This window comes from Aegilops tauschii, chromosome 1 (assembly GCF_002575655.3).
Source record: "Aegilops tauschii subsp. strangulata cultivar AL8/78 chromosome 1, Aet v6.0, whole genome shotgun sequence".
Lineage (NCBI taxonomy): Eukaryota > Viridiplantae > Streptophyta > Magnoliopsida > Poales > Poaceae > Aegilops > Aegilops tauschii.
The window spans coordinates 82,267,212-82,279,038 of NC_053035.3; the positions used below are offsets into that span (position 1 = coordinate 82,267,212).

The following is an 11,827-nucleotide window of genomic DNA, read 5'->3' on the forward strand; positions in this document are numbered from 1 at the left end:
AACCTACAAACTGTGGTTGTGGAAGAGGCTTCGTGAAGATGTCAGCAAGTTGATCCTTTGAGGAGATGAACTTGATACAAAGTAGTCTCTGTGCAACACGTTCCCGAACAAAGTGATAGTCAACCTCAATGTGTTTCGTCCTAGCATGAAACACCAGATTAGATGAAAGATATGTAGCACCGATGTTGTCACACCACAGAACTGGAGGATGACCTGGAGAGATTCTCAACTCCCGCAATAAGGACTGTACCCATATGATCTCAGCGGTGGCATCAGCAACTGCTTTATACTCAGCTTCAGTACTGCTACGAGACACGGTGGCTTGCTTGCGAGCATTCCAGGCGATCAAGTTAGGACCAAAGAACACTGCATATCCCCCTGTGGATCGCCGATCATCAGGACTTCCAGCCCAATCCGCATCAGAGAAAGCCGAAAGTTCACAAGACGGTGCAGACTGAAGAAGCAGACCATACAAGGCAGTGGAAGAGACATACCGCAGAATGCGCTTAACTGCCGAGAAATGAGTGGTACGAGGTGCATGAAGGTACTGGCACACACGGTTGACTGCATAAGAGACATCAGGCCTGGTGATAGTGAGATATTGCAGACCGCCAACAAGACTGCGATACTCAGTGGCGTCATCAGTAGAAAGAAGATCTCCATCAAGAGCAGACAACCGACCAGTCACAGACATCGGAGTGATAGCATGTTTGCATTTGAGCATCCCAGCACGACGCAACAAATCCAAAGAATACTTCTTTTAAGTCAGAGTCAACCCAGCAGAAGACCGTGACACCTCCAAACCAAGGAAGTAATGCAGGGCACCCAAATCCTTGACAGCAAACTCCTCACTCAATGCAGCCACAAGGCGATCAGCAGCAGCATCAGAGGAACTGACAAGGATGGTATCATCAACATAAACCAATAGATACATCGTCACCTCAGGACGCTGAAGGAGGAACAGTGATGTGTTAGCAGTGGAGGGAATAAACCCAAGAGTCCGGAGAACAGAACCAAGGCGCGCATGCCACGCACGAGGCGCCTGTTTAAGTCCATACAACGCCTTGACCAGACGACAAAGATGATGCGGACGTGTAGGATCAACAAAGCCTGGTGGTTGACGCATATAAACCTCTTCCTCAAGAACTCCATGGAGGAAGGCATTCTGCACGTCAAGCTGACGAAGAGACCAACCACGAGTAACAGCAAGAGACAGCAGTATACGAATAGTAGTAGGCTTGATAACTGGACTGAACGTGTCTTCATAATCAAGACCATACCTCTGCTTGAAACCCTTGGCAACCAGCCGTGCCTTGTAGCGCTCAATAGAACCATCTACATGTCGTTTTACCTTAAACACCCATTTGGAGTCAATGATGTTGATGCCAGAGACCGGAGGAACAAGTTGCCAAGTGCCATTTTTCAGCAAAGCCTGGAATTCCTGCTCCATCGCAGCACGCCAGTGAGGAATACCCAATGCGGCCTGAAAATGACGCGGCTCAGCCGTCGGATCCGCAGCAGCATGAGCCACACATGCGGCAAGCCACGCCACAGTGCCGTCTGTGCGTTCCTTGGGCTGAAAAACACCAGACCGGCTGCGTGTGTGTGGACGATGAGCGACCACAGCAGGCGGCGCCGGCAACACGGGGCTTGCCACAGGAGACGAAGGCGAGACCGATCCTGAGCTGGAGGAGCCAGGGTCATCAGGCTTAGCACCGGACGATGTGGCCGAGACGGGGCTGCCGAGCCCAGCCGACAACAAGGCCGGCTCGCGAGGAGCCGAGGGGGCCGAGGCGGGGCTGGCCGGTGCAGCTGACGTGGCCACTGGGCCACCTGCCGCTGGGCCAGTGGCTGCTGGGCCGCCTGCCGCTGGGCCAGACAAGGGCGACGCTGGCGGCGTTGACTCATCAGCAGGCCCAGGTGACGCGGCCAACGGGACGGGCGAGCCAGGCGAGCCGGGCGACGGGGCGGAGCGCCCGCGGGGCGGCTGTGGATGCATCGGGCTGGCGGGCACGACCCGCCATGCATGGGCCATGCACTGGACCGACGTGACCATCGTGAGTGTTGTCCATAGCCTCATCATCCAGGAGTTGAAGACGGGCACCACGTCCAATACCTGCAACATGGTTAGGAAGCAACACAGGAGCACTTGCAACATCCACAAATTGATCAGGCGAAGGTGTAGCTGAGTGCACAGGTGGTAAACTAATGGTAGAGTGGTTCGGAAGAGCACGAAACGGGAACACATTCTCATCAAACACGACGTCACGGGAAATGTAGACACGATTGGTGGGAACATGAAGACACTTGTACCCTTTGTGGAGAGAACTGTACCCAAGAAAGACACACTTCTTAGACCGAAACTCTAACTTACGCTTGTTGTACGGCTGCAAGTGCGGCCAACATGCACACCCAAATACTTTGAGAAACGTGTAGTCTGGGATATCATTGAGCAAGAGTTCAAGAGGGGTTTTCATTTTCAGTAGTCGCGAGGGAAGCCTATTTATCAAGAAACAGGCGGTGGAGAAAGCATCACTCCAGAACCGAAACGGGACGGAGGCATGAGCTAGTAAAGTAAGTCCAGTCTCTACAAGATGACGATGCTTACGTTCAGCGGTGCCGTTTTGCTGATGTGTATGAGGACAAGATATGCGATGCCAGATCCCAAGCTTGTTAAAAAACGAGTTGAGGTTGTGATATTCACCCCCAGTCAGATTGAACATGAATAATTTTGTGCTTAAGGAGACGCTCAACGTGTGCTTGGAACTGAACAAAAACATCAAACACATCAGATTTACGCTTGATAAGATATAGCCAAGTAAACCGACTGTAAGCATCAATGAAACTGACATAATAGTTGTGACCACTAACAGACGTTTGGGCATGACCCCATACATCAGAAAACACAAGCTCAAGAGGATGTTTCACAACACGACTAGACTCTGAAAAAGGTAGTTGGTGACTCTTGCCCTGCAGACAGGCATCACAGATAGTTTCAGCACTTTTATTTGACACAACTGGTAGTTCATGGCGATGCAGCACATGACTAACTATAGGAGCAGCAGGATGACCAAGGCGCGCATGCCAGTGCGTAGGCGACACACGAACACCACTGAACACCCGAGGAGAAGACGGCATAGGAGATGCAGGCGGTGCGTCAAGTGCATACAAGCCATGGCGAAGACGACCACTAAGCAGAACGGCATTCGTGTCCCGATCCTTGATAAAGAAACGATAAGGGTGAAACTCAGCAAGGACATTATTATCATGAGTAAGTTGAGGAATAGACAACAAACTACGTGTAGCAGAGGGAACTCGAAGGGCACTAGAAAGATGCAGTTTGCGAAAATTGTGTGCAAGAAGTGATGCCTGACCAACATGGGAGATGCGCATACCTGCTCCGTTGGCGGTGTGCACCTGATCATGTCCACGATATGGTTCCTGAGTGGAGAGCTTGCCCATCTCACTGGTGAGATGATTCGTCGCTCCTATATCCATATTCCACGCCGGATCAAGAGAGTAGGACTGGGTGCGTCCGTGCTCGTGCCCCGTCACAGCAGCTGCAACCTGCTTATCATTCCCTTTTCCATTGTTACCAAGGCCAAGGAAGTCTTGCTTGTAGAGTCCGTGGCAGCGAGAGGCGAGGTGACGATCTATGCCACAAAGCTGACATGCCTGAGGAGCACCGCAACTAGAACAACAAGCAACTGGGCGACTCCCGCCAGTGATGGTCGGCGCGTTGCCCCGCGAGGCCTGCAACGAGGAAGCTGGTGGTTTGCCACCTGATGGGGCTGGCTTCTGAGGTTTGCCGCGTGTAGCGGCGTTGGCGGAGACGAAGCTGGGGGAAACACGGCGCGCCTTGATGCGCTGCTCACGCCCAAGGAGGCGCGCATAGAGCTCAAGACGCGGGAGCGTATCCTCTCGACCATGGACGTTCTCAATGAGATTGTCATAATCATCATCGAGCCCGTTAAGCACAAAGGTGGTGAAGTCCTCGTCCTGAAGCGGCTGACCAACAGAGGCCAAGGTGTCGGCGAGGCTCGTCATCTTGTTGAAGTACTCCGTGATGCTGAGATCTCCAAGCTTGGTCTCACCCAGCTCGGTGCGTATAGAGTGTGCACGCGCCTGAGACTGAGAGGCGAAACTAGTGTGGAGGGCCGCCCATGCCTCCCTGGACGTAGCGGCGAAGATGACCATCGACGAAATACTCGGCGTGAGCGAAGACTGGATGGCGGAGAGAATGGCCTGATCCTGCGCCACCCACGTGTGATATGCCGGATGGTGAGGGGGTGGGCACGGGATGGACCCGTCGACATAGCCCTCCAAGTAGCGGCTGCGGAGTAGAGGCAAGACTTGAGCACGCCATGACAGGTAGTTGTCCGGCGTGAGCTTCACCGGCAGCAGGTGCGAGAAATAAAACGGCGGAGGCGCCGCGGTTTGGGCAGTGTACGCCTGCGCCAGTGGTGCATAGGGATCCATGGACAGGGCCATCTCTGGACGAGGGACCATCGCGTAGGCGCCAGGCGGGGAGTAGGATCCGGGAGAGGCGCCTGCCAAAGCGCCGTGGTCGGGCGCTGCAGGAGGACCGTAGGTGCCGGGCGCGGCGTAGGGGCCAGCACCCGCAGCAGCCGAAGCACCTTGGCCGGGCGCTGCAGGGGCGCCATACAGCGAGGTGGCCGCGCCCCCATAGGACGGCTGCGGCGGCGCCGGGTAGTAGTGGTGCGGTGGCGGCGGATGCGGCACCGCTGTGTAGGGTTGCGGCGGCGGCGCAGCATAGGCCGACCCCGGCCATAAGGACGACGGCGGCGGGGGCGCACCATAGGATGGCGCGGGGGCGCCGTACCATGGCACCCCGGCACCAGGGTGCGAACTCGGCGGAGGAGGGCCGCCATGGGCCGGCAGCGCCGCGGGCTCGGGCGGGGCGATCAGATCGTCCGGAGCCCCCGAGGCCTGCGGGGAAGCGGGCGGCGGCGGCAAGGCACCGTACATCGCCGCGAGGGGCCGGGAGGCCAGGAAGGGCGACATCGGGGCGAGGGCCGTCGCGGCGGCGGCGGTCGAGATCGGCGCGGCGGCGGCGGGAGGTGGTGCAGCGGAAGACATCGTAACCTAATCTGATACCATGTAAAACATAGGGTTTGGGAAACTGGCTCGACACCCTAAAACGGGGTGTGGCTCTCTCATTATATAGATGTATCAAGAGGTACAATACAAGGCCTATACAAGACTACGTATATACAGTCTAACACTCGCATCAATGTAAGAGGGCGCGTAGGCGTATGTGTAGGGAAATGTACTTCCTTCGTTTTGCAGTGTAGTGCATTTCTATTCTTTTAGTCTCATGAGTATCTAATCATATGCACTTGATATTAAATGTAGACAACTTTTATCTACAAAAAATATAGACAACTTTTTTTACAAAAATCTTGATCAATGTTTGTAAAATTTGCCTTTTAATGGGTCAATTTGTTAAGTTTTTCAACCCAGTTTTTCTTATAAACCGGATCACCACTTTGGCATTTGGCCATTTTAAGTACTCTCTATTCCCTTATATAAGACTACTATAAAAAATACATTTTGCATCTATACAAGGACATAAACAATAACCGAGACAAAAATTAATGATATTTACTCATACTAGCAATTTGTTTAATACTTGCATGCATATAGTCATAATGACACTGTGCTACTTCATTTCCATTCCTTTCTTGCATGCATGCAGGCATATTAATGAACCGAAAAGAAAAATTGACTTGCAAAGCAGTTATTAAATTTTACCTTGGTATCTGTAATATGAGTTTGTGGCCTTGTATAAGGGAATGAAGGAAATAATATATTCATATGGGGGAAGTCCCCACCTGTGATTCTCAAAGAACAAATTTGCCTTTTGAAACTACATAATGAAACAGGTAGTATAGAACAACAAAAAACGCACAACAGCTTAAAACAACTTACAATGTATAGATAGGGAAGTGGTTCACACCGGCCCATCTCATCTTCAGGCGCTCGCGTCACAGATGTACTTGCGCGCACTTGTGAGTAAACAAAACATGCTACGCGCGGAATCGATTCAGGAAGATCGTCTCACTGGATAGAGTTAGGTGCGCATCGCTTTCCTTTACCTTTGCACGTAGCCGTGCAACCATGAGACCAGCGCCGGTCGATCTCATCCATACTATTACTACCGGCCTGATCGTGCACCTGGGCACACCAAGGTAGATATGATCTTACCTACCAAGATATTACACTGCTGACTAACCAAGCATACACTGGAGACGCTTAATCTTGTGCTTTGTGTAATTGTGTCCGTGATGCATCAAACACATCATGATATCATCACTCTTGTATTCAGGACTACAACACAAAAACGAATTATACACCGTAAGGTAGCTCCGTATATATTCCCCCAAAAACTCAGAGGCGACAGACACGAAGTTTACTGATGTTCCAGCCACTACATACTAGTCTGTCAGTGGGGTCTAGTTACGGTTGAACATCGATCTACGCGCAACTTCAAGGTTAAGCTAGCTCATCTACAACTAGATAATGAAACATGCCGTAGACTGATAGTACGTTGTATTGACGAGGGGACTGTTTTCGGAAGGCCGACGAGTCAGGAGGGAATGCTCGTACGTATGAACACCATTCTGTTGGCATGCCAGCAGGACCGTTCACCTGCTTTACTAATCTCTGCGCCGTTTGGGAACCGAGTAGCCACACGCATGCCCACCTGGCGGGGGTTGGTGCTAGTGCCGTCAACGTTACCAACCCAATTTTTGACTAACCAGCCAACCTATTAATTTCCCTATTCGAGGGTATTCGGCCTGGCCGGCTGACCCCCAAAGAAAAACCCGCCTATATATACATGCACACACTAACCTACGCTAACCCAACACAACACAAGACAACGAGCCACACAACACAAACACACGCGATCATTAGTTACCTTGGCTGCTCCAGCAATGGCAGTGACGGTCGAAATCACGCAGAGCACGGTGCTCGAGCCCTCCCGGGAGTCGGCCCGCGGCGGCGGCAAGAAGGTGCCTCTCACTGTCTTCGACCGCGCCTCCACCGACGGGTATATCCCGGCCGTCTTCGCTTGGAACGCGCCGGCGCCCACCAACGACGCGCTCAAGGCCGGCCTCGTCGCCGCCGTCGCCAGGTTCCCGCACCTCGCCGGGAGGTTCGCTGCGGACGACCACGGCCGGAAGTGCTTCCACCTCAACGACGCCGGTGTGCTTGTTCTCGAGGCCACCGCGGACACCGACCTTGCCGACGCGTTGGCGCACGACGTGTCCGCGCACATCAACGAGCTCTACCCGAAGGCCGAAAAGGTGATGAGAGGAAGAGTATTTTTACACGTCCAACTAAGAGTTTCTACACGTAACATAAAGCATACCAGATATCTAGTACTCTAGGGTTGAAAACATGCTGATGATTTCTGACACTGTTGGGTTGCAGGAACGTGCGAATGAGCCCATCTTCCAGGCGCAGCTGACGAGGTACGCGTGCGGCGGTCTGGTGATCGGCACCGCCTGCCATCACCAGGTCGCCGACGGTCAGTCCATGAGCGTCTTCTACACCGCTTGGGCCAGCGCCGTCCGCACCGACTCGGCAGTCCTCACGTCGCCGTTCGTCGATCGCTCGGCCACCGTTGTCCCACGAAGCCCACCGACGCCGGCGTATGATCACCGGAATATAGAGTTCAAGGGCGAGCTCAGCTGGAGCCACTCCTATGGTGTCCTCCCCATGGACAGGATCAAGAACCTGGCTGTGCACTTCCCGGATGAGTTCATCGCCGACCTCAAGGCCCGAGTGGGCACGCGCTGTAGCACGTTTCAGTGCCTCCTTGCGCACGCGTGGAAGAAGATCACGGCGGCGCGGGATCTGGCGCCGGATGATTTCACGCAGGTGAGGGTCGCCGTCAACTGCCGCGGCCGCGCAAAGCCTCCCGTGCCCATGGACTTCTTCGGGAACATGGTGCTCTGGGCGTTCCCGAGGATGCAGGTTCGGGACCTCCTGTCCAGCAGCTACCCAGTGGTGGTCTCCGCCATCCGGGACGCCGTCGCGCTCGTCGATGACGAGTACATCCAGTCGTTTATCGACTTCGGGGAGGCGGAGCGCGGCGTGATTGAAGACGGCGGCGAGGAGCTGGCGTCGACGGCAGCGACGCCGGGCACAATGTTTTGCCCTGACCTGGAGGTTGACAGCTGGCTCGGGTTCCGCTTCCACGACCTCGACTTTGGCTGCGGGCCGCCCTGCGCCTTCCTACCGCCGGACCTGCCCATCGAAGGAATAATGATCTTTGTGCCGTCCTGCGACGCCAAGGGCGGTGTCGACCTCTTCATGGCGCTCGATGACGAACACGTCCAGGCCTTCAAGCAGATATGCTACTCCATGGAATAACCATGCAACGTACACGTATAGATTTTTTTTTTTTTTTTGCGAATAATACACATATAGATATGTACACGAGTAACACTACAAAAGTGTAGTATGTACCTGCTCCTAAACCGAGTGAATTGCAGAAAACATCGACATTGAAGGCTAGGGTTGCAGAAACCACAATTTTATAGTTTTATGCCAAAAATCACTAATTCCGAGGCTACTTTTTTGCAAAAAACACTAGTCGATGGCTTAGGTCGTTTTGAGCACGATTATGACAAGTGGGTCCCGGTGGATAGGGTGACGTGGCAGGACATAACAGATCACAAATAGATAGAACATCATAGACTATACTGTAAAAGGGCATAAGAAAGATAAAATCATCTTTTCATAAAAGAAAAAAGAAAGAGGAGGGAATCGTGAGTTCGCGACAGAGAGCAGCAACGGCCTCCGCAGCCGGCGCGCTCGAGCTCGCCGGCGTGCGGGCCGAGGCCGCCGTGGCAGCCGGAACCGGCGCCGTCCGTCGCCGCAGAGCCACGCACCGCCGTCGACGTACACCCTGGCTCCACCGGCGCACTCCAATCGCCGTCGTCGCCGTGCTGCCCCGTCGTTGACTGGATCAAGGAGCCGGCGCGCTCAAGCTCGCCGGCGTGCGGGCCGAGGCCAGCTTGGCAGCCGGAACCGGCGCCGTCCGTTGTCTCAGAGCCACACACCGCTGTCGCCGTGCACCCTGCCTCTACAGGCGTACTCCAGTCGTGCTCGTCGCCGCCCCCGTTGTTGACTGGACAAGGAGCCGGCTGAAGGAAATATGCCTTAGAGGCAATAATAAAGTTATTATTTATTTCCTTATATCATGATAAATGTTTATTATTCATGCTAGAATTGTATTAACCGGAAACATGATACATGTGTGAATACATAGACAAACAGAGTGTCACTAGTATGCCTCTACTTGACTAGCTCGTTGATCAAAGATGGTTATGTTTCCTAGCCATAGACATGAGTTGTCATTTGATTAACGGGATCATATCATTAGGAGAATGATGTGATTGACTTGACCCATTCCGTTAGCTTAGCACTCGATCGTTTAGTATGTTGCTATTGCTTTCTTCATGACTTATACATGTTCCTATGACTATGAGATTATGCAACTCCCGTTTACCGGAGGAACACTTTGTGTGCTACCAAACGTCACAATGTAACTGGGTGATTATAAAGGTGCTCTACAGGTGTCTCCGAACGTACTTGTTGGGTTGGCGTATTTCGAGATTGGGATTTGTCACTCCGATTGTCGGAGAGGTATCTCTAGGCCCTCTCGGTAATGCACATCACTTAAGCCTTGCAAGCATTGCAACTAATGAGTTTGTTGCGAGATGATGTATTACGGAACGAGTAAAGAGACTTGCTGGTAACGAGATTGAACTAGGTATTAAGATACCGACGATCGAATCTCGGGCAAGTCACATACCGATGACAAAGGGAACAACGTATGTTGTTATGCGGTTTGACCGATAAAGATCTTCGTAGAATATGTGGGAGCCAATATGGGCATCCAGGTCCCGCTATTGGTTATTGACCGGAGACGTGTCTCGGTCATATCTACATAGTTCTCGAACCCGTAGGGTCCGCACGCTTAACGTTACGATGACAGTTTTATTATGAGTTTATGAGTTTTGATGTACCGAAGGAGTTCGGAGTCCCGGATGAGATGGGGGACATGATGAGGAGTCTCGAAATGGTCGAGACGTAAAGATCGATATATTGGACGACTATATTTGGACATCGGAAAGGTTCCGAGTGATTCGGGTATTTTTCGGAGTACCGGAAAGTTACGGGAATTCGTATTGGGCCTTAATGGGCCATACGGGAAAGGAGAGAAAGGCCCCAAAGGGTGGCCGCACCCCTCCCCATGGACTAGTCCGAATTGGACTAGGGAGGGGGGCGCCCCCTTCCTTCCTTCTCCTTCTCCCTTCCCTTCTCCTACTCCAACAAGGAAAGGAGGAGTCCTACTCCCACCGGGAGTAGGACTCCCCCCTGGCGCGCCCTCCTCCTAGGCCGGCCGCCTCCCCCCTTGCTCCTTTATATACGGGGGCGGGGGGCACCCCATGAACACAACAATTGATCATTGATCTCTTAGCCGTGTGCGGTGCCCCCCTCCACCATATTACACCTCGATAATATCGTAGCGGAGCTTAGGTGAAGCCCTGCGTCGGTAGAACATCATCATCGTCACCACGCCGTCGTGCTGACGAAACTCTCCCTCAACACTCGGCTGGATCGGAGTTCGAGGGACGTCATCGAGCTGAACGTGTGCTGAACTCGGAGGTGCCGTGCGTTCGGTACTTGATCGGTCGGATCGTGAAGACGTACGACTACATCAACCGCGTTGTGTTAACGCTTCCGCTTTCGGTCTACGAGGGTACGTGGACAACACTCTCCCCTCTCGTTGCTATGCATCACCATGATCTTACGTGTGCGTAGGAATTTTTTTGAAATTACTACGTTCCCCAACAGTGGCATCCGAGCCTGGTTTTATGCGTTGATGTTATATGCACGAGTAGAACACAAGTGAGTTGTGGGCGATATAAGTCATACTGCTTACCAGCATGTCATATTTTGGTTCAGTGGTATTGTGAAATGAAGCGACCCGGACCGACATTACGCGAGACTGGTTTCACCGTTGCGAGCACTCGTTGCTTAAAGGTGACTGGCGGGTGTCTGTCTCTCTCACTTTAGTTGAACCGAGTGTGGCTATGCCCGGTCCTTGCGAAGGTTAAAACAGCACCAACTTGACAAACTATCGTTGTGGTTTTGATGCGTAGGTAAGAACGGTTCTTGCTAAGCCCATAGCAGCCACGTAAAACTTGCAACAACAAAGTAGAGGACGTCTAACTTGTTTTTGCAGGGCATGTTGTGATGTGATATGGTCAAGACATGATGCTGAATTTTATTGTATGAGATGATCATGTTTTGTAATAGAGTTATCGGCAGGAGCCATATGGTTGTCGCTTTATTGTATGCAATGCAATCGCCATGTAATTGTTTTACTTTATCACTAAGCGGTAGCGATAGTCGTAGAAGCAATAGTTGGCGAGACGACAATGATGCTATGATGGAGATCAAGGTGTCGTGCCGGTGACGATGGTGATCATGACGGTGCTTCGGAGATGGAGATCACAAGCACAAGATGATGATGGCCATATCATATCACTTATATTGATTGCATGTGATGTTTATCTTTTATGCATCTTATCTTGCTTTGATTGACGGTAGCATTATAAGATGATCTCTCACTAAATTTCAAGATAAAAGTGTTCTCCCTGAGTATGCACCGTTGCCAAAGTTCGTCGTGCCCAGACACCACGTGATGATCGGGTGTGATAAGCTCTACGTCCATCTACAACGGGTGCAAGCCAGTTTTGCACACGCAGAATACTCAGGTTAA

General features: G+C 52.3%; 1 protein-coding gene across 1 annotated transcript; it reads left to right on the forward strand.

Moving 5' to 3' along the window:
* Positions 1-6,871: 6,871 nt before the first annotated feature.
* Positions 6,872-8,532, forward strand: LOC109776361 (tryptamine hydroxycinnamoyltransferase 2). Its single transcript, XM_020335001.4, has 2 exons — positions 6,872-7,331; positions 7,459-8,532. Exons 1-2 carry the CDS (start codon positions 6,960-6,962, stop codon positions 8,401-8,403), a joined length of 1,317 nt encoding a protein of 438 aa, XP_020190590.1. The 5' UTR covers positions 6,872-6,959; the 3' UTR covers positions 8,404-8,532.
* The last annotated feature ends 3,295 nt before the right edge of the window (positions 8,533-11,827 follow it).

Coding starts and splice junctions, on each gene's coding strand:
- LOC109776361 (XM_020335001.4), top strand. CDS start 6,960: ATGGCAGTGACGGTCGAAATCACGCAGAGCACGGTGCTCGAGCCCTCC. Junction 7,332..7,458: donor TCTACCCGAAGGCCGAAAAG/GTGATGAGAGGA, acceptor GTTGGGTTGCAG/GAACGTGCGAATGAGCCCAT.